At 43.1% G+C, this 27,625-nt stretch overlaps 1 protein-coding gene across 1 annotated transcript in view; it reads right to left on the bottom strand.

Moving 5' to 3' along the window:
* The window catches only part of nckap5l (NCK-associated protein 5-like), a 358,788-nt gene that overhangs the window by 87,880 nt on the left and 243,283 nt on the right, over window positions 1–27,625 (bottom strand). Inside the window, exons 7-9 of the mRNA XM_078228130.1 lie at window positions 20,738–20,842; window positions 7,885–8,073; window positions 2,646–6,550 (exon numbers count right to left, since the gene is read on the bottom strand). Coding sequence (XP_078084256.1) covers window positions 2,646–6,550; window positions 7,885–8,073; window positions 20,738–20,842 — 4,199 coding nt within the window. The remainder of the gene's footprint in view (window positions 1–2,645; window positions 6,551–7,884; window positions 8,074–20,737; window positions 20,843–27,625) is intronic.

The raw sequence follows: 27,625 nt of genomic DNA, 5'->3' as shown, positions 1-27,625 counted from the left end.
CACCCTGACACAATGGCGGACTACATGCCATCCAGGCCTCACCTGCCATTGAATACAGTGTGAAACAGCCGAATGCATAATTAGTGAGGTCACGGCCAAAAGTTTTGGCATAATTTCCATCGGATGCCACAGTGGGAAAAACTCCACATTCTCCCCCCCACCATGACACATTTTTTTCATTAGTAAGAGTGGGCTTACATTAACACTGCAATGAAGTCAATGGGAAAATCCACTAGTCACCACACTCCGGCGCCTATTCGGGTACACTAAGGGAGAATTTAGCATGGCCAATGCACCTAACCAGCACGTCTTTCAAACTGTGGGAGGAAACCGGAGCACCCGGAGGAAACCCACGCAGACACGACGAGAATGTGCAGACTCCGCACAGACAGTGACCCAAGCCAGGCATCAAACCCAGGTCCCTGGCGGTGTGAGACAGCAGTGCTACCCGCTGTGCCACCGTGCCATATCAAAGTGGGAGAATTCCACCCAAAGTCCTGTGGCGGATACAGGAACATGGAATTTTCCTTGCTACGGCGGCCAATGGGAAAACATTTCTCACCTCGATCTCATTAATTAAGCACTTGGGTGTTTTACACTATATTCGGTGGCAGGGCAGATCTGGATTGCAGGTAGTCTGCCATCTTGTCCATATTGAAAAGACGCCCAACATCACTGATCCACGATTGAAGAAAGAAGGTGGACCACCTGAGAACGAAGAAAGATCTCCTGGAACATTCTGAGGCAGGAAGATGAACCCCCTCCACAACACCTAATCTAGTAGGTCCACCTGCAGATGGACACGCCACCCACTGCTGGTCATGTTCCAGAATCCAGGCTGCTTCCATCCCGAGCTCCGGAGGCAGACCCAAGCGTTGTTCAAATGAATCCCGAGAGCTACATTAATGGGATGCAACTGAGGTTCACGCCGGCTTCAGGCGGGTTTTCTGACCTGTCATCATGCATACCAGCGGAAGATGCCGCTGCGAATTCACACTGGCATGAAACCAAGTTCTGGCCTTTTGCCACATTCTCCCACCATCAAACGTGCTGGTGGGGTCTTGCGGGATAGTGTTGAATTAGTGTTGAATCTGCTGTGAATACTTGAACATTCACCCACCATTAAGGTACATTGATTTTTAATAGGTGGGCTTTTTACCTTTCATCTGCATATCAAAGTACAATTACCTAAAGTGTGACAGAGGCAATTTATATTTCTTGGAGAGGAAATTTGTCTTTGTACCCATCTTACAGGCATAAAACAAGCCCAATAAAGGCAAATTTTAGGAACCAACACCCTGATAATAGAGGACACCTGAAAGCTATCTGACACATTATTGGTTTGGCCCACTCTTCAGGAGCCCAAGACAGCCACTTAAAACAGGCATTAGGCCGCTTACATATGGAAATTAGGATTTTAATACCTGTTAAGTCCCCTGGTAAAAATTGTTTGGCTATCATTGAAAATGCTGTTGGACCTATTCCACTTAGGATCTTTCATCACTCCTGCAGTCGGCAATGTAATGCAACTTTAAAAAATATATATAAATCAAAGATCCTTGGTGCGCTGCTAGGGAGAGCAGGAGAATGTCCTCATTTACAGCACATATGCAAACAGTCACTCCCTGACTACCAATTGTTACTCGACACCACCCTCTGAAATTTACCCTTGATCCGCTGTGGGTTAGATAAGTAGCGCGACATCAAGCTTTGGAAAAGGGACGAGCTGCTTGTGGAAGCGAGATAGGCATCCAAATTAAGCAATAGCGGAAGGATATATTGGCCTTGGAGGGAGTGCAGAGAAGGTTCACCAGGTTGATACCAGAGATGAGGGGTGTTGATTATGAGGAGAGACTGAGCAGATTGGGTTTGTACTCGTTGGAATTTAGAAGGCTGAGGGGGGATCTTATAGACACCTATAAGATAATGAAGGGGCTGGATATGGTAGAGGTGGAGAGATTCTTTCCACTTAGAAAGGAAGCTAGAACTAGAGGGCACAGCCTCAAAATAAAGGGGGGTCAGTTTAGGACAGAGTTGAGGAGGAACTTCTTCTCTCAGAGGGTGGTGAATCTCTGGAATTCTCTGCCCACTGAAGTGGTGGAGGCTACCTCGTTGAATATGTTTAAGTCATGGATAGATGGATTCCTGATCGGTAAGGGACTTAGGGGTTATGGGGATCAGGCGGGTAAGTGGAGCTGATCCACTTCAGATCAGCCATGATCTTATTGAATGGCGGGGCAGGCTCAAAGGGCTAGATGGCCTACTCCTGCTCCTATTTCTTATGTTCTTAATAGAGGTCTGAGTCTCAGTTTCAGAATGGTCTCTGGTCTCCAATGTAGGGTTCACTGTAGGGGCGCACTGCTGGTTATGGATTGAAAATGGACCATGAATTACTTCTATCTATTACATTCCATTTTGTTGAGTACACTTAAACATTTAAAACATATGCTACAAAAGATTAGACCGAACGACAGAGCAATGCACCAAAGAGTGTAATATGATATTCAAGTGCAACTATTTGGCGTAAGACCCAAAGGCCTTTTGCTAAGTGAAGCTATAAGAATATGGGGAGTTCGAATAAAGGGTGGCGGCTGATAAATAATTTTGTGAAGCATTATTAAATACAAAATAATTGAGATCATTACCTATGTAGTAGCTCTTGCATGAACTGGTCACTTGCGGACTCTTTCATCGGAACATCATGATCCTTATAGCCATGATACTTTGATGCAAGGTTGCCTTTTCTACTGTTGTGTGTTTCATGTCGTGTGATATCACAACTTTTACTTGGAAAAGCACCGTCTAATTTTTTATCACAATTGGCATCTTCTTTAGTAACTTCATTCGCCTCTTCACAGGCTTTTTCATTTTTCCTTTTCTCTCTTTTTTTGTCTAATTTTGTTTGCTTGATTTCTAAACCAGTTCCATTTTTGGTTTCTTTCTTTTCATCTTTGGATTTTGGAGCGTCAGACTTTTTGCTATTCGGTGCTGGCAACTTGCTTCTCCGGAAGCCGAACCACTTGGCGATGGAAGGCCCAGTCTTCTGCTTTACCTCCGATACCTGAACCTTGTCCTGTCCTTGCACCTTCTGCATATTTTCTTGGATTCCCAACATGACTTTTGCTTCAATGCTACATTCTGTCCCGGGAGCAGGAGGCGAAATGGGCACTTTGTCAGAAATTTCAGGCCTCTTTAAGAGGTTCTCTTGTTTCTTGACAAGTTTTACCATGTTAAGTTTGGAGGGGCTCTGTGGTTTGCTCTGACCTTCCAGAGGAGACATATCTGGTGACGACAGAGACTCGTGTCCTGTCTGCAATACGTTTTTTCCTTTCTGAGGCATTGGTTTCGATTTTTTCTCACTCGGTTTGTCACTTGGAGGTAGACTTCGGATTTCCTTCTGAGGTGGTGACTGGTTGCTGTCAAACTTCAAAGAACTAAGATGGCCATCTCCCTTTGGTGGAGTTCTACAAGGCAACTTGCTGGGGCTGCTTTGATGGCTACTTGAGCTACTTACACTTCCATATGATACTTGCCGTGAATAGGAAATGTTTGCTGTTCTTGGGGAATGTGAAGGACTAGGAGTAGCTGAAGAGCCACTGGCGGGTTTAGTTTGCAATGTTTCTGTTGCACCGGTAGAGTTCTGCCTCGTCAGTGAATTACCTCTTTCCGTTGTGTTTGTGATTATCTGGGTTCGCACCTTTCCTGGTCCATCTACCAACGAAACAGAAGGCTTGTCCCCAGTCTGATTGCTGAAGCTCTGACTTCGAGCTTTGGCACCATTCATGCCTAAGGCTGGCTTGAGGTTGGGTTTGCTATTAGCTGAAATTGACCTCTTAAATGCCTTAATTTCTATGCTGTCAACATCACTCCCAACTGCTGCGCTTCTGTCAAGATTTGTTTTATCCTCAAGGTCTGCAGGAAAACCTATTTTAACAGTAAGACCATCTTGAAGGTCACCTTTTTTCTCAAAATCAACCAGTGAATCTGTTTGTTCCAGAGGTTTTGTATTTTTTGATACATCAGCTGGCTTAGATTTTCCTTGAATCGCGTTTCCTTTAGAGTAGATATTAATACTATCTTTTTCATGCTTCCCAGGTACAGTTGAACTTTTTCTCAGTAACGGGGGAGATTTTAAAAATCCCTTTAGTCCGACAGGAATTCGAGTTTTCAAGTTTTTTTCATCAGAACAGTAAACGTTTGTATGAACGTTACTAAAACTAGGAGACGAGCAAGAAGGCGGGGGCTGAAACATAGGTTCATTTATGTTTGCTGCATGGCACTGAGAAACTGTTGCTAAAATGTTGGACGGTTTGCATTGTAAGATCAACCCATTTTCACTTACTTGCCCCGCTTTGGCAGAAAAGGTATTTTGTGGAGATGGATCCTTTTGGTTTGCATGGATGCATGTTAAACTTCGAATCGCTTTAACAGCTGTTTGAGAACAAGGTTGAATGTGGGGAGGATTTGAACAGTTTGTTTTCAGGTATCTTTTTTCAAAAGAGCCCACTGTCAAATCTTTGACCACTCCATTTGATTCCTGGGAGTTTTGAAGTGCTTTCTCATGGTGGGAACTGCATACGTCATCCATTGCTGGGGGCTGCTGGGATTGCGGACTTTGTACTTCTTTAGTCAACTGGACACAAGATGAAACAGAACCTGCAAGTCCTTGTGGCTTTAACGATGAACATGCAGGTGCATCCTTATTTATGGCAACAGAAACATATTTTTCAGGTTTTGTTGCTATTTTCGGCGACTGTTCATAATTTGGTTTACATAGTAATGAAGTAGATCTCCCTGGTGGAGGTGGAGGTGATGGGGATTTTAATTCTTCCAGTTCTAAGTTATCATGTTTATCTCGTGTGGGACATTCTCCAAGATCTGTCATCTGTCTCCTGGATAATAAAGATCCTTGAGCTATATTGGCATGGTTCTTTCCCGTTTCAACGGGGAATGTAATTCCAGAGTCTCGAGAAAGGTGCGGGCTACATTTTGGAATGGTGGAGCCATCTTTTAAACAGTGGTTAATACTAATACTTGGCATTTTTAAATATTTGGTAAGTTTTACATTTGATGATGATGGTGACTTGTCCTGGACAAGAGAACCAGGTGTTGAAAACATATTGCTAACATCAGTGCTGTTTGTTTTGGAGGTTTTGTGTGGTGAGCTTTTGCCTCTGTTAGGTATTTTGGTTAGACGTGGCTTTTGAGGAGATGATGTCTGCAGGGAAGATACAGAAGAAACACAGTTTGATTTATAAGCCGCGTAAAATGTTGGCTTCAATACTTTTTCCTGTTGAAAAACGTGCGGTTTCAACGGCCTTTCAGAGTTTACAGAATCTGTACGAACAATGGAACTAAATATTTTCTTGTTGACTTCAGGGTCTTCTAACCGTCTTTGCTCGGTATGACCTTGCAATGACTCTAAAACTGCATAATTCCTTGCATCACTTCCTCTTTGACAACCTATCAGCCCTTGAGGCACCAGTGCAGCATCTTTAGCAAAAACAATTTGCTGGTGATTCCCATCTAAAGCAATTGGACTAGAAATGTCATTTGAAGACACGGTGACACTTGCTGTCTGCTGGGAGTTAAATTTAATTGGCTGGCCATCTTCAGCATCAAACACTATTGTCAGGCACTCTTCAGACGATGTTTTCACGGCCTTGGTTGTTTGACAATTTTCGTTCAGCGAGTTCAAAGTCTTTGGCCTGTTGTCAGAGCAAGTTGAAAAATGGCCTTCATCTTTATCTGCAGATGAGAAGAATGCTTTTTTGCAACTGAGTAAGTTTGCATGACTCACTGACCGTCTGTCAGTCAATAAACTCGCTACCAAATCTGAAGAATTTCTTTCTTCCTCGCATTCCAGACGCAGTTCGTCTAACATCTCAATATCTTCGGTGTCAGATAGCTGGATTGTTAAATCTTTATAGTGCAGTTTGGTAGAATTGAACTGCAATTCCTTGGCAGGCGACTTGCTGGTTGTACATAGTTTTTCACTTGATTGAAAGCTGCTGACAAAACTAGTCAACTTCTCGGGCTTTTCTCCTGAGCTTGTGTGTGTAAGGCTTTCTGAAACACATTTTACACTGCCATCCCAACTAAACAGGCTATCAGACATGCTGTGTGTTAGTTTTCTACAGATTGATTTGCAGTCTTTACTTGGCACCTCATTTACTGTGGTTATGAGCGCTGTACAGTCATCGTCTGCATCATCGTGAGAATCAGAATCATACCCAAATGTTTTACTAGGCCCTAAGCACATGCCTTTAGTGGTAACCTCGAGAGGTGTTTGATCTTTACTCTTGCCACGATTCCGACATTTGAGGCCCAGAGAGTAAATTCCTTCATTTGAGTTCATGCAATCTTTGTAAGCCCATTTTGACACGATTGAGGATTGCTCGAGCAGAGGTTTTCTCTTTTGCAGCTTCCTTAATCCTTCTAGGATGTGGCTCTCTTTTTCTCGAGTTGGAGGTAGTTCTTCTGCGGGACTAGAGAGGTTGCTGGGAAGTGAGGAACCGATACTGAGTCTCTTCTCCCAGCTTAGAGAAGACTAGAAATGAAAAGGAGAATATTAGTAATTCAGTCGACAAAATAGGATAAATATTCAAGTCAAGGCATAATCCCAGTACTCTTAGGAGATGGCAATTGGAAATACTAATATTTTCTCCACCCACTGAAAACAGATGAAGCTTGATCAAGCAAACAAAAGCCTGAGTAAAGAAGAAGTCTACTACACTTCTAAACCTCATTATTTGTCATTGGGGGTGCGTATGGGGACCTGCTATAGTTGTACTTCTGTTTGTTCAGAAGTGGCTTACTTCCCTTTTTTAAACTTCCCAAATCATTATTTGTTGTTGACATAAAGGTCCTGAAATTCCTGCTCGGATCAAAGCTGGAAAGTGGGTATCAATGGCTAGTATTTGAGGAAAAACACAGTTCTCTTGGGATTCCATTGTTTTTTGCTTGAGAACTATTGACTGGGAATGTCACTGGTTATTTTTCCAACTCAAGTCCATTATCATGGGGATGTATTTGGGGATGCGGGGGTGGTTTCACTGCTTTCTCGAGAACATTCTCCCCTTTGACACCCTAGGGCCTCCATGGAACTCTGGGCAGCTAAGAACTAGCTGGTATGCATCCAATTGAGGCCTGTAAAAAATATCCCAAACCAAAAATATTTGGTTCCAGAGAGATTCAAATACTCTTTATTTTACATGCGGAGCATAACACTAGAAAGGGCAATTCCTTTTGTGGCTTGTTGCTGCTCCTCCTCTCCACCGTTAGAGTGAATATTTTAAATTTATTTATTAGAGTCACAAGTAAGCTTAGATTAACACTGCAATGAAGTTACTGTGAAAATCCCCCAGTCGCCACACTCCGTTGCCTGTTCAGATACACTGAGGGAGAATTTAGCATGGCCAATGCACTTAACCAGCACATCTTCCAGACTGTGGGAGGAAACTGGAGCACCCGGAGGAAACCCACGCAGACACAGGGAGAACATGCAGATGCCGCACAGACAGTGACCCAAGCCGGGAATTGAACGCGGGTCCCTGGCGCTGTGAGGCAGCAGTGTTAACCACTGACACCATTCCAATATTTCGCCAGAGATTGAGGATGGCTGATACTGATGAAACCTTGCAGTTACAGGCTATCCATGTGTCACTGCAGATGGACCAATCCCCAGGATTTGGGGCATCTTCAGTCTGGGGAAGAGGGGTTTTACTCTGTTGCAGTTGTGCCAAGAAAGTGGATCCCCGGGGTGTTTGGGTCAACGGTGCTCTGACAACTGGTTAATGGAAAGTGTTATTGTCAGCCAACTGCACTCCCATTCTTGAAACATGATTTTCAAATGAAGTTTACTCAATAGGACTCATACTGTACCCTCTTACTGCATGTCTTTCCTTCATTCCAAGTAAATGAGCCACTTGAATGTTCACTGCAGGCACTTGAAAGAGAGAGTTCACTGCTGCTACAGCTGCTCCTAGGGTAAAGTTGGCTGGGTACTGCCAGATTTACTTGACTCTGGCACTTTAAAATAGGTATATTGGTGGGTGTATTCTCCAGAGCTCCCTGTGAATACAAAAATGGGATGCTTGTCACACACTGCAAATGTCCCTCCCTTCAGTCTTGGTTAATGTAGAACATTTCCCCCATATTCACTGTTTACATACACTTCTAATGTACACATGTTTCTATTTCTCTTCAGAGTCCTTACAGTGTTCCTTCCCTTTCATATGACTACACTTCCAATTTTGAGGGCAGTGAAAATATAACTATGACAGCTATGACTATGTTCAGGGGCTGGCAAAAAACAAATTGTTAAAATTTAGGCTGCAGAACCGGGTTCGGTCCGAACAAAGCATCAATCCATCTTTTCGTATTTCCGTGGCCTGTTGTGTTTTTCCAGCATTTTCAGGATTATTTTGCAGGTTGCAAATATTTACTCCTCAATAAGAAAGAAAATGGAGGCCATTCTCCCAGCTGCTTTTGTAGCCATTTCGTGGGCTCCCCGTAGGCGCCATGGCCTCCGCAAGTGTCCGGCAGCTGGATTTCCGGTGCCGTCAGCTCCGTGCCGATTTCTGATGCGGAGCTTGTATAATTTATTTAAATGCACATTTGAATCTTTTTTTCAGTATCATTAGGGGTCCCAGGTCTGAAATCTCTGGGCCTGCTAGCCTTTCCCACCCTCCCCCCACCTGGAGTGTTTCACTCCAGCGGGGTTTACTATAGATCCCCACTTGTGGGGAGTTGACAGCCCGATCCGCTGGAATGAAGGGGGGGGGGGGGAATCAAGGCCCCCTCGAGGGTTGGGCGCTGGGGCAAAGTGCCAGTGCCGTGGGGGCATCTCGGTACAGCCCACCGGACATCAGGCAGTGCCAAGGGGGCAGGGCTTAATGGAAGAACTGGGCCTTTTGGGGAGGGGGGTGGTAGATTGGGAAATCAGGGCTGCAGGGAGGGAGGGGGAAGGGAGCCGAAAGATTGAGGTTGGCCTGGACATGTTTGAAGGGGGCCAGCGATCGGGCTGTGGCAGGGTCAGAGGGCCAGCGATGCGGGGGTCGCTGTCTGGCCAGCAACTGGGAGGCTGGCAGTGCGGAGCCATTGCGAATGCGCCAATCTCTGCTCTGACAGATCAGCGCATGCGCAATGGCCCACTCAGTGCTATGCTGCCAGCCTCTCCAGTGTGAATTGGCCCTGCCCACTGATTTTCAACGTGATACACACTGAAGCACTCTGCAGTGCGCAGAGTGTGGGAGATTCATTTTGAAACTCCCGCTGAAAAAAAAGCGTGATTTACTCCAGTTTTTACGCAAATTCAACACTTGAACTTTTTTGGGAGAACCCAATAGAACAAAGAACAAAGAAAATTACAACACAGGAACAGGCCCTTCGGCCCTCCAAGCCTGCACCGACCATGCTGCTCGACTTAACTAAAACCCCCGACCCTTCCAGGGACTATATTCCTCTATTCCCATCCTATTCATGTATTTGTCAAGATGCCCCTTAAAAGTCGCTATCATAATTGCTTCCACTACCTCCTCGGCAGCGAGTTCCAGGCATCCACCACCCTCTGTGTAAAAAACCTGCCTCATACATCTCCTTTAAACCTTGCTCCTCACACCTTAAACTTATGCCCCCTAGTAATTGATTCTTCCACCCTGGGAAAAAGTTTCTGACTATCCATTCTGTCCATGCCCCTCAGAAATCTACAAGATTATTTCAGGTCGCCCCTCAACCTCTGTCGTTCCAGTGAAAACAAACCAAGTTTCTCCAATCTCTCCTCATAGCTAATGCCCTCAATAACAAGCAACATACTGATAAACCTTTTCTGTACCCTCTCCAAAGCCTCCACATCTTTCTGTAGTGTGGCAACTAGAATTGAACATTATATTCCAAGTGCGGCCTAACTAAGGTTCTATAAAGCTGCAAGACACTTTTTAAACTCAATGCCCTGGCCAATGGAGGCAAGCATGCCGTATGCCTTCTTGACTACCTTCTCCACCTGTGTTGCCACTTTCAGTGATCTGTATACCTGTACATCCAGATCCCTTTGCCTATTAATACTCTTAAGGGTTCTGCCATTTACTGTATATTTCCTATCTTTATTAGACCTTCCAAAATGCTTGATTGATTCTAGTCTCTAGGGTTCTGAATAAAAAGCTAGACTTTCTAGGTGTTCCCACGTTAGCTTGAGATGTATTGCACCAACTCTGTTATTAAAATAAATGTTTCATGTACAGAAGCTCAAAGCACATTTTTGAATTAAAATCTATTCTATCAAATCAGTTCTGTACTTCAAAGATGTAGCACATTCCAAGGTAATGATTTCCTTCTTGTTCAAACGGACACACGTTGAAGAAAATAAAATTTAATTACTCCATCCAAATAAAAAAATAATTGCAAGACTGTGTTATACAGATCAAAGCATCTGTTGATTCATTCATAAGGGGGAGAAATATAATTCAACTTGATTTGGATATCATCCAGATACCACAGTGGAGCTTTGTTTGATAGATTCAAAGGAAATTTTGTGCAAATAGGCAATGCCATTCATGCTCTCCTAATCCCAATCAATTCAAGGTTCAGTTACAATCGGGGTATGAGAAAATGGAAACACTGCAGCAAAATTGAAGGAGATTTAAAACTACAGTAATGTGAAAAAGATACTGGAGATATTTTCAAATATACTGAACATCATATGAAGCAAGGCTAGTTGACTGAATGGAATATTTTTGGAACTCATCATAAATTCACTGCTGCTGATCGCAGACTATGATCCAACTGTGCTTTTCAATAGCCAAGCCATCAACACAAATGTCTGTGTGTTGGGTTGCAATTTTTGACAATCTTTTGGGAGAAACAGGAAACAGAGAAAGCCAAATGCAGGTTACATGATTATTTTGACAAACTCTCCATTTTGTCTGCAAGAATGGGCTTCCAGTATTTTGCCACTTTAATTCTTCTTCCGATTTGCTCTTTGATCTTTCGGTCTTACTCCTGGCAAAGCTTAGCACAAACATCAGGAGTGGCACCGTTGTACATTGGTGATGTGAGGTGGATGCCCGGTGGGAGAATGCTGGCATGTGGAACTTGATTCTCTGACATAGTAAAATGTTGCGGGAGGGATTGGGTGTTAGACCTTGGTGCCAGTCTGATGTGTTTTCTCTTTCTGTAACGCTGCTGACTGACTGGCTGCGTGCTTCCAACCAATTCAGATTTTATTTCCAATTTCAAGTATTCGCAGTTCCTTGCTTCTTGCATTACCTGAAGATCATTGCTTCTTACAGTTTTGTTTAGAGGATGACACTCAAGGTATTTTAAGATAGTTTATTGCCTGGTTCTGAATGGCACAGAGACATTAGGCTCCTGGGAAACATTAGAAGAGTAGACAGGCTGGCTTGGATAATAGAATATTTGATATTCTAATACTCATTTAATCTAACCTATTTCTGGATTGGAGCTGAAGACTGTCCTACATATTTTTAAATAAAAGTCCAAAAAATCTTTTGCTATGGAAAAATGAACTGACTGAATGGTACAGACCTTGAAACAGACAAAATAACCCAGAGGTGAATATACACAGGGTTGTACAATGGGGTATTTCTCACCTTAATTTGAATAGGCTGGCAGCACATAAAGAGTGTGACTTGCAGTACACTTAGTAAAGATCCAGTGAAGTGTCAGGTTGTAAAGCGTGTCAGTTCTAAAAGTCAAATTAGGCCGACTTGTCCACAAAGTCACTGTGGATAAAACGGGAAACCCTGTTGTTGCAGGATGGGGTCGCAGGTCAATATTCGGTCAAAGCACATGTGAAACCTGCAAGTGGTTGACCAAGATCCTGGCTGGAAAAGAATTTCCTGGGATCAGGGGGAGGGCAAAAGTAAATATGCTTTTCACCATAGCACACATGGGAATGTCCACAACTCTGGGACATACCATTTTGAACTGTACACAGCTTTAATTCACAGGATGGAAGTGGATGGTAGACCATTCTTGCAAGTGATGACAGCAGAGGTGGCAAAGCAAACATATAGTCATGCTGCCATATCATGGCACACCTCCGTTATTAAGTTTGTTTTAGTGGATCAACGGTCACTGATGGATGAGTTAGCTTGGCTCTATTAATGGCATTCTCCACCGATAATTCCTCTCCTTAAAGAGTGTGCACTGTGATATGCTACACAATGATTTGATTAATTATTGTCACATGTATTAACATACAGTGAAAAGTATTGTTTCTTGCGCACTATACAGACAATACATACTGTTCGTAGAGAAGGAAATGAGAGGGTGAAGAATGTAGTGTTACAGTCATAGCTAGGGTGTAGAGAAAGATCAACTTAATGCGAGGTAGGTCCAGCAGCAGGGAAGAAGCTGTTCTTGAGTCAGTTGGTACGTGACCTCAGACTTTTGTATCTTTTTCCCGAAGGAAGATGGTGGAAGAGAGAATGTCTGGGGTGGATGGGGTCCTTAATTATGCTGGCTGCTTTGCTGAGGCAGCGGGAAATGTAGACAGAGTCAATGGATGGGAGGCTGGTTTGCGTGATGGATTGGGCTCCATTCACTGACCTTCTGTAGTTCCTTGCGGTCTTGGGCGAGCAGGAGCCATACCAAACTGTGATACCAGAAAGAATGTTTTCTATGGTAATGGCCAGGCTGTGTTGCACGGCAGGTGTCCTTGGGATGGCTTGGAAAGTATATTTTAGTGTGAAAGCTTATAAAGGACAATTATTCCTTGTTTCAGATAGTGCTTAGTGATGTTTCGGAGATAAGATACCATCTAAACATTAATTGAGTGCAAACCCTTTCTGTTCCTGTGGGCCAGGAGGTTGACATGAGGAATTGTAATGCTTACCTGAGTGCCATCTATAATGGTTTGTCAGACTGAATGTTGAACAGGATCAATATTACTCCTTTCTGACATAGCATTTGACAATTATATATATATATATATATATATATATATATATATATATATGTGTGTGTGTGTATTGCAGACTATGTAACATGACAGATGTCCTTGGGATGACTTGAAAGGATCTGTTCATATGAAATCTCTACAGTAATTGTTCTAAATATTGCCTGTAGGGCAACCTGCAGTAAATAGTAGTACTCAGTGGCTGTGTGTCTTGTGAAACATTAAAGGTAAAAGGCAGATCTGTTCTGACACCAGTACGGCTGTAATTCTCCCAACCCGCTGCGCTAACAAATTAGCGCAGTGGGCCGAGAGATTGTCGCATCGGCCGATTCGTAGGGTTCGAGTAAGCGTTCGTTCCCCACTTGCGTCTCCCAGTGCCAGATTTCCAGCGGCGTCTGCTCCTCGCCAGAAATCGGTGTGGAGGCACAAAGCCTATTTACATGGTCATTGTAATATAATTTAAATATGATTAGCGGGCCCAGGACGGAGGCCTCCAGGCCCGCTAGCATCTCCCACCCTGTCAGAGTCTTTCACTCTTGCGGGGATTAGAGCAGCTCCCCACTTTTGGGGAGCTGGCGGCCCAGACCGGTGGAGTGAAGTGAGGGAGGGGGGACAATCGGGAGCCCCCAGAGGGTCGGGCAGCGGCAGGGTGCCACCTGGACATTGGCACCAGTGCCAGCCTGTGCCCCCTGGCACAAGCCATAAGGGCATATGAAGGCACAGGGCCTAGAGGGTGGGGCCTGATGGGGACGGGGCCTAGGGGGTGATTGGGTTTTGCTGCTACTCTGCATAGGAATCAATGGTGTAAGCATGCAGGCCAGTGATTGGATGGGCTGTGAGGGCGGGGGAGCAGTCAGCCTGCCCGGGGGTTTGTGGGGGGGGGGGGGGGGGGGGGGGGGTGGTCAGCATTGCAGGGTGGGGGGTCAAGACTATGGGGGTGGGGAGTTGGGGGGGGTGCTGGAGATCACGGTGGGCTGTGAGGTGGGGGGGGAGGGGGGTCAGGGCTGGGACCAGGAATGGGTGAGGGGAGGGGCCAGTGATCGGACCTTGCGGGGCAGAGAGCGGCATTGCGGGAACTGCCTGAGCTGTCCAGTGATCGAGTTGGCCAGCAGTTGGGAGGCCTTCAGTGCGGGGTGACTGCACATGTGCCGATCTGTCAATGCCGATATCGGCGCATGCGCAGCGCGCTGATTTCAGCCTCTCCAGTGGGAACAGGCCCTGCCCTCTGAAGTTTAATGATATTCACACTGGTGGCCTCTGCAGTGCACAGAGTGTGGGGGATTCTTCTCTGAACTCCCACTGATAAAAGCAGCGTGAACTACTCCAGTTTTCACGCAAATCTGACACTTAGATTGTTTTGGGGAGAATTGCACCCAGCATGTTGGAAGAAAGAGACTTCTGCATGCAAATTCCAGAGTAGTGATGAATGTGAACAAAATGCATCAAGTGTTCTGACATCTGCCTGCATTGGTCAACTTATTGGCTGGAGATTTACCACCCCGCCCGCCACGGGAATCGGAGCGGGTGAGAGGCGGACAATGGGAAAGTCCGTTGACCCCAGGTGGGAATTTGCGGTTTCTGGATGAGTGAGACCATAAAATCCTGCCCATTAATTAGTCTCTCTCATATAAATCATTTCATGCATTTGGAACCCCTAAAGGAATGCCCGTGCTCACCACTTGATATGTGATGACTTCAATGAGAATATCAGCAATAATTAAGAAAGGAGATATTGCCAAGAAAGTAACCCACAAAATGGCAGACTACCGAACAAACATTACTGATGCTTTGAGCAAATGCTAAAAAGAGATAAGTATTTTCATCCAACAACTAAAGCCATGTGCCTCTCTGCAGGAATCCTACTTGAGCAGGCTAGGTCTCAGATACTGCCCATCTTTTTCAGGCAAAGTGCTCACTGTGGGCAGAATCTGAGGACAACACCAAGCTTTCATGCTCACAGTTTCTTTGTCATTCTACTGCAGCATGTAATCTGCAATTTACTATGGGCTGTGTATATCTAACTTTCTCTTGTAGTGCAGACTCAGATTCTCCTCCTACACTGCGGTATGGAAAGTTAGAAGTGTCTTGATTCAAGCGTGCATGCTTGGGATCCTGCTTTTCTGACTTCCTGTGGCCACCAGTGTAACTTAGGGTTCAAGTACAGGCCATGACCTATTCACAAAACCATGACCACATTTTCTTATGCAATTTCAATATGCAGTTCTCTAAAACCTATTAAAATAAGCACGTAGAGGGTGTCAGATAAGAAAAAAAAGGCACAGGAATGAATTTTGTGCTTTTCAGTAAATAGTTTGCTCCTAGTTTTTACTTACGCTGCCAGTTCAGGAATACTTTAAAGACAAAATCACTTTCCACTGATGCTAAATGCATCGTGTAACTCTGGAGTCTGGGCCTGATCTCACCTCAGAGAAGCAGAGAGAGATTCCAGAAAAATGCCATGTACACCATATATAGCATAAATTCACTGGATGAGTGAGACCATAAAATCCTGCCCATTAATTAGTCTTTTTTGGGAGAATCGCCCCCAGTGTGTCTCATTGAAAAGTACTGAGGCACTGGGCTCGTTTCAAGTCCGTCGAGCCTTATTTAATTTTTTTGGTGAAAGCTCGGACCACCCCATCCCCAACTTTATTCAGGTACTTGGGAAAGTATGTTAGAAATTCAGGCATGAGCAAAGCAAGGTAAACATGGTTCTGCTTGGCTGCATCCCGAACTGCAGTGACCTGAATTAAACCAACATCTGCAGTGTACGTGCAACCTTAAGTTGCTTGAAAAGCAAAATCTATTTTGTGTATTTCTTTGTAAAGACAAACAGCAAAGTTTGGTGTTACATGGAAATATGTCAAGCATACTTGTGATGAAACAGACAAGGGCAAAGAAGCAATCCGAAGATTTTCAATGTCATTCATCTGTTTCACACAGAAATCTCAAGAGGGGACTGCATCCCCCCAGAATTATGACATACTTAATTACTATAAGTCTGAAACATAATTGTGTTCTCAAATGAGTGTTCATTCATATTTGCTTCAGTTCATTATTTTCCTCTGTGTGAGATTTTATATTTAGTAATAAAGCGATACAAATTCTAAAACTTAATTTATCTAGCATTGTGAATCACTGATGGCATTGACTGTTCTAGGTTTTCTGGTCATCAGTGAGAGAATGTTGTCAAACCCACTGACTTTAGAAACCTGCTGTTCTTCAAAATATGAAACAGGGCAATAGCCCCTGGAGGGGATCTGGGACTGCGAGAGCAAGGTGGAGAACAGTGGAGGCGATTCTCCCATTAGCGTGTCGGGCCGGGAGAATCGCCTGCCGGCCGATTCGCGGGGTTTGCGCATGCGTTCCCAATGCTCGTGCATCTCCCAGCGCCGGATATCCGGCGCAGTCGGGACCACACTGGAAAGCGGCGGGAACAGCAGGTAAGTTATTTAAATCTATTTTTAATCTTATTTAAATGTTGATTATTGGGCCCGGGACTGAAGTCTCTGGGCCCGCGAGCATCGCCCACCCCACTAGTACAATTTCACTCCGGTGGCATTCAGACTAGCGCTCCGCTTTCGGGGAACTAGTGGCCCAACCCCGCTGGAGTGAAGGGGGGCAATCAGGGCCCTCCAAAGGGTCGGGCGATGGGAGGGTGATGCCCCCTGGGCATGGGTGCCCTGGCAGTGCCAGTCTGTGCCCCCTGCCACGGGACAAAGTGTCCAGGGGGCACCTTGGCACTGCCAATCGAGCATGGGGCAGTGCCAATGGGAGCCTATTGGGGGCATGACCAGCTGGAGGCGCGGCCGAGCGGGCATTCGATGGGGTTGGGGATCCCACTGCCACTCTACATTGGGATCGATCAGGGCTGGAGGGAGGCCAGTGATCAGGTGGGCTGGGGGTGGAGGGGGGGGGGGGCTGGGCTGCCTCCCATGAGGGTGGGGTGTTTGCCGGGGGGAGGGGGGTTCTACCACCCTTGGAAGGGGGATGGCTGGCCCAGTAATGTTAGTGGGGGCCGCGATCGGGCCATGGGGTTGTTGGGAGGGACAGCACTGCGGGGATTCCAGGCTGGCCAGCGATCGAGCTGGCGAGCAAAGTGCAGGCTGACAGTCCGGGGCCACTGCGCATGTGCAAAGGCCCGGAACGGTCAGCCTCGGGGGTGAATAGCCCCCTCCGGGTTTTTAATGATATTCACGATTGTGGCCTCTGCATTGCATAGAGTGTGGCAGATTCTAGTGTGAACTCCCACTGAAAAAACAATCGTGATTTACACCAGTTTTCCCGCAAATTCAGCAGTTAGAACTTTTTTGGGAGAATCGCCCCCAGTGTGTCTCCTTAACAAATCATTGAAAATTCCTTACTAACACACAAGTGTGAATTTAGTTTATGCCAGTGGCATGATTGGCAGCCAATTTTTCTTTCTTTCTGATGGAGTTCACAGAACAACAGCTTTGAAAAAGAGTTTCAACGAAACTCATTGCCTAGCCTGACTTTGAGTTGGGGGGAGGGGGGAGACTTTCCGCTCCCATTTTTGGTGAGCAGGAATGGTGACAGGGCAGAGAATCCAATGGAAATCCCCAAACATCTTTTATGCTGTCCAGATTTCCCGTTACCATTGTAACACACCACACCAATGGGGTTGGGAATTCCACTGTCTCTTTTTCTTGGTTCGAGATTAAAAATCTTGGCAATGTTTTCCAAGTCAGTGGAATTTTTTTCTAAATGATGCAGTGAGAAGGTTCACGCTGCTGGTTGTGGACCCATTTCACCCCCACAGCTTCTAAACCGGGAAATGTACTTTAGAATAGGTTATTCAATATAAAATTATATACAGAAAGCAAAATCAAAGGGAATAAAAGTGGAATTCAGAAAAAGATAGAGATCATATCACAATAACAGGATTTATGCACGAGTGATATCAACTTATAATTTGATCGGCTGACCAAACTTATACTGAACCGTTTAAAAAGAAGTTTTTAAGGACAAGAAAAGACACTGATTAAAATGGCTGCCACAAGTCACTTACAATTCAAATTAGAACCGTAGAATCCCTATACTTTGTAGGAGGAGGCCACTCAGCCCATCCAGTCTGCACCGACTCTCTGAATCTTACCCAGGCCCACCCCCTCCCACCATATCCCTGCTCATCTACCATAGCCAATCAACCTAAACTCACATTTTGGACTGTGGGAGGAAACCAGAGGAAACCCACGCAGACACGGAGAGAACATGCAGACTCCGCATAGATAGTGACCCAAGGCCGGAATTGAACCCAGGTCCCTAGCACTGTGAAGCAGCAGTGCTAACCACTGTGCCACCCAAATTCTGTAATTTGAACAGAAACACTAGGCCACATTCCAAGGTGAGCCGTCAAGGAAATGTGGAGAGGGAGACAATTCCTAGTCCAGACACCTATTGAAACTCATCACTGTCTGAGGTAGAGACATTAAAATGTAAAGTGTTGGATATTAAAGCAATGGTTGCCATAGACTGACACACCCAACATCCTTTGGAAATGCACAACAGGGAAGGCTGGGAGTTCAAGGCAAATGGCATTGCTTAAGATCCATACAGTTCTTTTCTGAACTTTGTTACAGTTGAATTATAATCCAAGAGAGAGTTTTAAAAAGGAATCACTGATTTCAAGCAAATGGTTAGAGCAGTCTAGATCAAACCATTTACCTAACTCGCTGATGCACTATCAATCAAGCAAAGACTAGTTTGTATGCTAGAACAAATAGGCTTTTATTCGCAAAAGACTTGGAGCACACCCATGCCGATGAACTGGTCCAGGGACTGAGGCAGGGGGGTAGGGAGGGGGGGGGAGGAGTCTCAGGCAGGGCCGGCAGGGGCATGTCCAGGCATGTCACACACACACACACAGGCAATAAGCTTAACAGTGGTTTACCACACTCGCTGTTAAGGACACAACTCTAAATTACATACTCAACCTGATGAGAAACAGTGACACATAGGTAAGGAAACATTTAAGAGTCTTATTATATTTTAAGAAGATTTGCCCCATCGGGTCATCTCACACTACGTGGGGTTTTGTTGGGAGAAAACAAATCCTGTCAAGAGTGAAATGGGATTTAAAAATTACTCAGTCAACTGGATAATTCTGGCCCTTTATGAGCTAAGTACTGAATCTTCATCCATCCTCACTTAATATTAAAAAGTTAGCGTGCGTGCGCCCAGCCCTCTTGATGAGTATGTACACAGAGCAGCTCATAGCCTAACTAAGTCACTGCCAACTGTACTTTGTGCCCTTTTCTTAAATAAGCAGATGAAAGTAATTCATTCATTTCCTATTACATTGTACAGAAGCAGAATTCAACCACAAAGTCTAAATAATGTTCATAAATAACTCTTGTACATTATTTGAAATGACAAAGTCTATAATTTACTACTTTAAAATCTCCAAACATAAGTGACAATGTACTTCTAATGACTCTCCAAACTATATTAAATGTTCCATGAATGATGGCCAGGTTGCAGCTTATCATGGAAGCAGCAGATTTACCATAAAATGCATTAACAGATTAAGTACGTTTCATGTTTCTACTGAAATCAAGGAAGTGAATTAGGTTACTATCCAGTTCAATTTTTTAGCAAAACTAAGTTTTGTACTGCACTGTCATTCATCTTGATGCCACTTGGCAATAACTGCACTTTCCTGGTTACAGCACATATTGACACTTTGTATTCTCCCTCAGTAATGGGATAGCAATCATTACACAGCTGATGCGATTTCAGCTGACTGAATACAACTCAGCTTTAAGGAAAAGGATATTTGATTGTTTACTCTGCACACCCCCTGCAAAATGAAGACATTATGTAACATAAAAATATGGCAGTCAAGACCATAAACTGTCAATATTAATTTCTCAATGATGCCATCATAAATTCATATCATTTGTGATCAGCATAATTAGATACAAAATCAAAACAGCGCAGAATAAATTTGAAACGTTACTAATTTTACATTGTTAGCTAGCATGGTTGGCTTGACTCTGTGTCCTGTAGTCTGTTATCATCTACGGAGACATATAAGGGCAGGAATGCAAAGAATACAAACTATAATGAATAGACAGACCTTTCATTCCCTCAAGATTAAGCTGTAGATGTAGTTGGCTTAATTACATTTTTTATTTTGCATCGTAACTATTGTATCGATCTTTTGTTTCCAGCAGAGTTAAAATAAGTTCTTAACCATTACTCTAAAATTCTAAAATGTGACGGACCCCACTAATGTAACGTTTTGATTATAACTCTGCTGTTGATAAACCAAAACCTGACAGGATCTACACTTTAACAAATTGACTTTGTTTTTATTTATTTTCTGACTCATCATGTTAAACTAAATGTACAAACCATAGCCTTCACTGACAAATGTCTGCAAACTCCTTCCTTTGCTGAAAATTGCAGAGCACATGAATTTTTAAAAGTTCATACATAATATATCATAAATATAGGGTGAGTAATGTGGTACATGGACCTTAATAAAAAGCTCCTTCCCATTTCTCAGAGAGACTGAGATGTAATCAATACTAAAAAAAAAGTGTCTCGGAGAAATGACTTGAGATTTATTCCTTTTTGTACAATGTGACACATTCTGCTTATTCCATCAGCTGGGGAGATGGTATTGGATTTCAGAAAAACATTTTTAGAGTGGGGTAATGAGAGTGCTTTTTAATACACTACTCTGATAATATTTTTAAGGATGAGCGTTATTCTTCATCTGAAACAGCAAGCTTTGGCACAAAAACAGGATGATTGTTTCAAGGAGAGAAATGTTCTAAGAAAATAACCCACATGAATTTGAGCCTCTGTAGTTCTTGACTGGATTGGGCTTCTGTTCTTCTCCGCATTAGAGAACAAGTCCCCAGACGAAAGATCTACGATCCGTGAGTGAAGTTTCTGCAAAATAATTGACACAGCATTTGATAAAAAAAAATGAAAAATAGAAATGTTAATGATTTTTTTTCCAATTGACTCTTCTTCTAAACGAATAGCTGCAATGGTTTTTAATTGAACTTACTGAGACAGTTCATATGATAAAACTATAGTTGCATAAATGTATCAAAAATGGTTAAAATATTCATAGGGCTTGGGATGAATCCATTCTCATCACATATGCTCTTCTGTCAGAACATAATTTGTATCTTTGAAACCTGCTGAAGTCAGACAATAAAGCAAGTTGGCAGCAAGCTAGGTAATGATAACTTTATTAAATACAAACGTACATTTCTCTCTACTGGTTCTGTTTGTCTAACAAAATTGTTTGGTAACCTGTTCATACCACAATGCACATTTTTCTATTTATAGGAGTGTAAAAATTCAACTATAGCGACACAAACAGCAAAGGCCGTCAACACATTACTCAGTAAAATAATTGCCGCACATTTTTTCCAAACACATTAATACATTAATCAGAAGCAATATTTTAAAATCACTCATTTCAAATGTTTACCGTACAAAAAAATATTTTTGAAGTAAAAACACTAAATTATCAGTGGCTTATTATGGAAAAATCATTTCAGAAAAGTAACCATGTAGTGTGTGAGAAGCGTAAAGGTCTAATTTTGTTTGGAATACTTTTCGAATGTCTTCTTGTTATTACGTTATCATCCATCTTCACAACATTCAATAGCTTGACAAATATGCTGTTCAATGGGGATGAACAAAATATATGATTGGAATTTAAATCTCGCCTTTTGATTAATATAGCATCATGTTCATTTGCTTTTATTTTCACCATACAAAATTAAGCAATGCATACATTTTACGCATATTCTTATCAACAATAAGAATGAAGGCAGGTTGAATTGTGTGATCACCACTCACATGATATAGAAAAATCCTGACAAGACTAAATTTAGGAACGATTATATAAATGTTATTTTCAGACCCAGAAGGCAAATTTGAACATCACCTTCCTTCGTAGCATTTTCTTCCAAAGAATTCTAACTCAAAGTCACTAATGTCATCTGTTAAAGATTATTAAAATGAATAGAAAATAATTGCACTGGGGATCTGGAGACTAAAGATTCTTGGGTATTAATATTTGCATGTTATTTGATTATATACTCAATTCTTTAGTTCAATGGCACTCAAGGGACTAGTAAACCAATGCTGATTTACTACTAGTAATCTGTACTAATTAGCAACCTTTTCTGCATGCATTCTTCCACAGATTTGTTACTTCAGCTACAATAAAAGACCAAGTTTATATAAATATTGATACTGCGGTACTGAACAAATACTGAATTACCGTACGGCAGCTACATGCTTGAGCAGGTTTTGTGTGTTTTATGCCTAGCTTCGCTGCCTATGACAGATAACAATCTGTAATTAGCTGGTTTGAAATTTTGCATGAATAGCATTACCTTTACCCATAATCGTGCATCAAAAAACTACTGCACTTTCCAACCGTTATCTAACGATCATTATACGTCATTTATAAACTGTCATTTAATGCAGTGTGATCAGATGAACCATTTACATCATCGAGAAAAGACACACAATTTAATAGCTATCCTTTGGTCGGTTAGAAACCAACACTGGAAAATTCTCAGAATAACCTCAGAGAAACAATTTAAAAAACTAGAACGCCACAATGGGGGTTAAATTGTGGTAACAGAAAATGGGACAGCAAATCATCAGCTTGGATTACACCCCACCCTATTTTCTCTGTATCAGCTTCAATTGAGAACATCAGACTGTGGGCACTACTAAAGCATTATTGCCAATTTTGCATTATTGATAAAAAACAGTTTCACCCTTTGGATGAACAGAAAAAAACACGAGGTGGCACTCCAGAAGGGAATTCTTCATCAGATTCTGGCAATGATGTGGAAATCATAAAATAAAAATCCCTACGGTGCAGAAGGAGACCATTCGGCCCATCGAGTCTACACTGAACACAGTCCCATCCAGACCCTATTCCCGTAACCTCTCATGTTTATCCTGATAATCCCTGTGACACTAGGGTTAATTTAGCATTGGCCAACCAACCTAACCTGCACTCTTTGGACTGTGGGAGCAAACTGGAGCACCCGGAGGAAACCCATGCAGACATGGGGTGAACGTGCAAGCTCCACACATCAGTCACCCAAGCCAGGAATCGAACCCGGGTCGCTGGCGCTGTGAGGCAGCAGTGCTAACCACTGTGCCATCAAGGCACCCTGCATGCCGGTGTGGTGGACAATATGAAAGGTCACATGACACCAGGTTATAGTCCAATGAGTTTACTTGAAATCACAAGCTTTCGGAGTGCTGCTCCTTTACCTGCTCCGAAAGCTTGTAAATCTGTTCGACTATAACCTGGTGTTGTGTGAACTCAATTCTGGCAACGTGTCCCTAACCCCGTTAAGCTTTTTCCATACACTGGTGGAGCCTCAGTGTTCCTCCAGTATTTGCAGTTTTAATGTCAGATTTCCATCATTCACAGCTTCAGTTTTCTGATCTCTGGAGACTAAACACTGCTTCAGAGCGAACTTGCGGACCATTTATTTTATCATTAGAAATTGTGACCTTCCCGTCTCCGTTTTACCACCTGTTAATGAATTACTGAGTGAAATTCTGATCAGGCCTGGCTGTAATTTGACAGATCACCCAATGGGTGCAAAAACCCAGGGTGGCCCAATGTTCCCTTAGGAGGAAACTCTTTGTTATGGCCTTTCATTGATTGGCATGGTGCTGCTTCCATTTTTCTGGCCATTACTGGGGAAGATATCACAGCCATGTTCTTATAAAAAGGAGTTGAGGTGCAAATCAGCAGTAATCTAGGAGAATGGCACAGTGGTTAGCACTGCTGCCTCACAGTGCCAGAGACCTGGGTTCAATTCCTTGGATGATTGTCTGCACGTTCTCCTTATATCTGCGTATGTTTCCTCTGGATGCTCTGGTTCCTCCCACAGACCAAAGACGTGCAGGTTAGGTTGATTGGCCAGGCTAAAATTGCCCCTAGGTATCAGGGGATTGGCAGGTTAAATACATGGGATTACGGTAATAGGCCTGGGTGGGATTGTTGTCAGAGCAGGCACGATGGACCAAGTGGTCTCCTTCTGCATTGTAGGAATTCTATAATTCCAATGGTGGAGCAGTCCTGAGGATTAAAATGGTGCATTCCTGTCCTTATGTTTTCCATTAACAGATTTCTCAACCAGCCTTGAAGAGGACCCAGGTCCTGCAATTTAGGGTGGGGTCTCAGGTTTCTGGACATCTGCAGGTCTGGTGGCAAAGTGGTCCAATTGGTCTTTTAGACTCTAAGCATTCATTAGAACTAATACTAATTAAAATATTGCAGCAAGCGTGGAGGACCTGCAGTGAAAACAAATTTGTCCATGATTTTCAAAACCACTGAAATACCAAGAGTTTATTTTACAATACATTCAGCGAGGTTTATAGACAACAGACTTATGGGGCAGGATTTTACAGCTTTGCTCATCCTGAAACCGAAAAATCCCACCCAATGTCAACGGACCTTTCCATCGTCCTTGCCCGCTCCAATTCCCATGGCGGGCGGGTGGGAAAATTCCAGCCATGATGAACATTCCAATTGACTACATTCAGCTGTGTTGTGCAGCATTGAAAGATGCAGCACACTTCAGTGTGAGGATGGTACCTTGAAATGGCCACATTTACAAATTAGAACTAGAATCAAGATATTCTGAAAACTGCCGCAGTGCAGGCACTACCTGTTCACCCAGCAAGGTACAATTTTTTTTCCAGTTGAACTTTTAAAGATATTTTCCCCATAGTTCATGTTAATCACACACCCGCAGTGTGTGAGCGAGGTGAATGAGTGAGAGAGAAATAAAGCACGTCAAATCACCAGGACAAGGAAATAGAAACTGCAAACATCCCAGTTAAACTGTACTATGAATCACCAAATCAATCCCAAGCGCCAGTAACTAAACTTTCAACGAGCTGCATTTTTAGCTGTCAGCATTCTTAGCGCATCAATGCATTCACACAAAACGCTTCCAAACCATCAACTTTGAAGGAGTTTGGATATTTATTTTATTCTTTCAGAGACTTCTAATGTTGACTTCTTTTTTGAGTGCAAAGAGATTCCGTCAAAATTGCATTTTCTCCATACATTCCTGGAATGAGTGTGAAGTTTCAAAACTGATGCACATTTACAGTTCAATCACCGACCATTGCTGCTAAGTGTTCCACGGCTATTACTAGACTTGCCCTCCTAAAGATTAGTGATAAAGGATTTCAACTGTATTCACAGCAGCCCATTGAATCCTTTAAACTAAAAAGAAAATCAATAAAAAGTTTCATTACCTGGGAGATGCCGGCATAATGAAAATGCCAAATGCTACTGCATATATATAATAGTGAATTTACTGGTTTGTGTCTGGCTCCGAGACCCGAGGTCAATGGGCCTAGGTTGATTTGAATTGAACAAATAAATATTCGGACAGATGCCTCCTTTCTCACAGCTATTGCTGGCTATTTCTGTGCCAGCCATTATTACCATTGTTCCATAGCTTCCTCCCTTCAACCCTTTCACTTATATTGTCAACCCGCAGAAGCCCTCACTAGACCTAATGTTTACAAGCTGCTTCATGAATCATAGCCATTTCAATAGTTGTAGACCAGGAAGAATAATTGTTTGAACTTGATGGTTTCTGCATGCATGGAACACACCCAACAATTACAGGACACATTTATCTTAACTGAGCACAGCAACTGACAGCCAGTCATTTGCCTTCACACAATCGCCACTCTCTTTATTTAAATATTTACCTCAGTTTAGCTTTCAAAATAATGGTGAGGCTAATGGTGCTCCCAGTATTTATGTACGAGAGTCATAGCAATTTCAGGTGAAGACAGAAGTGAGTTAGATGGCCAATATCCAAAATCTACTGTCCAAGGTGACCACTCCACTATTAGTTCACAAGGGCAACATCTCTCCGACTGCCTCATCATTGAAATGCATTAAATGGCTTTAAGTTGCTAAATTTAGATGGTAACTATGGATTGAACTCAGACAGAATGTTGAGTCATCATTTCCAAATCTAATTTCTAATCTGAAGTGTAGATGCTCTTTCCTTTAGGTATTAATTGTTGTTGGACATTCTACAAACATGAAAATAATTTTACTTCTATATCTCCTTTATTCTTTTCTCAATCATATCATTTTTCTCCTCTGTATTTCTAGTTCTGTCCTTGACTGATGTTGAATGCACCCACACTATATTTTCTTGTCAGTCTTTGTGCTGTTAATTTCACAATCCTTCAATCTAACAATAAATGAGAACTACAGATTTTTGCCCTGTTCCCTCAGGTCCCAGGTGTCTGGTTTCCTTTGCTGTGACAGCTTTATCAGCTCGCATTTTCAGCAACTTGCCATATAAAAAATTTGACATGGAGAGGTTACTGTGCCCCTTGAGAGCTTGGGTCTCCTCCGGCACCATGTCTCAGATATTTGAAAGTAAGACACAACTGGGAGGATAAGTGTTATGTATTGTATGTTTTGTCTGGCTTGCCATACTTTACAGGCCAGTGCATTGTGGGATTGCAAGATCCATGTTTTCTCCTTAGTTCAACTGAGACGGAAGTAAAGGACAGTTGCAACGTTAATCAACTCTGTGTCTATTTGTGTACTCATTAATCTTGAAAAGTGCCTGGACCAAAAACGTAATAATAAGGCATCATTCCACATTTCCATGTCTGTAGTGTTTGTCCTCAGTAGCCCCTTTTCTCCTGTGCAGGTTGGACACTCTCATGCACCTCCAGTGCCCTCTCCCTCTCCTTCTTAATGTCCTTTTCCTCATCTACTCCTCACTGGAAGATGTGTCCCCCATGACTGTCACAGCACAAAGTCTGTAGTGCAGGTGAGGCACTGGGAACACAAGTCAGCACCCAACTTTCAGCCTTAAATCCCTCCAAATATCACACCTTCAAAGAATAAGTACTCACACAACTCACAGCAGCTGGACTGGTGAATTCAAGCAGTGGACCTAGCTGCAGTTTTCAAACCCGCCCTGACATACAACTCAAATAAAAACCACTGGGTTTCCCGCCGGCCGCCTTTCCCACACTCTGACCATACTATTGCAGTCAGCATGTACTACTGCAATTGATTGGACTGTTAATGAGCTTGAGTACCCATTCACTGACAATTTGAATATGGTAGGTAGATTCCCGAATTTTCCGGCCACCAATTCGCTGTATTAGTGCCTCCCGGCATGATGACATCCGGAACATGACCCAACGTCATTGTACAAGACATTACGTTGCTGTGGGCACAAAGTAGCCATTTTCAGAGCGCATTATTCACCCTGTTACAAGTCAGGTTGGATACTTCAAGGTGCTCTATGAAGCTCACCTGACCTGTAACATTTTACGTTGGCTAGGATGGGCATGAGAGGTTTCACTTCAGGTGTGATTCAACTGACCCACGAGGAGTTTTTTTAAAATCAAAAACAACGTTTAATTAAGAATATTGTTGACATGTATAGTAAGACAATTAAATTAGCAACAATGTTTAACAATTACAAACAAGAAACACAACAACCACGATAATGTATAACTCTTAAGGAATATCTCTAATGTGATCCAACCAAAGCCTACATCCAATACACAAAACCCTCCAAATAAGCACAATACAGCATAGGTTAATGCCCACTTGTTAAAGAAATCCAGCCTCCTGGGTTGAATGCTGAAAATCCCTCGTGAAGA

This window comes from Mustelus asterias, chromosome 14, assembly GCF_964213995.1.
Source record: "Mustelus asterias chromosome 14, sMusAst1.hap1.1, whole genome shotgun sequence".
Taxonomy (NCBI): Eukaryota; Metazoa; Chordata; class Chondrichthyes; order Carcharhiniformes; family Triakidae; genus Mustelus; species Mustelus asterias.
The sequence above is the reverse complement of the archived record's forward strand: the minus strand, read 5'-3'. Positions and strand labels throughout refer to the sequence as shown.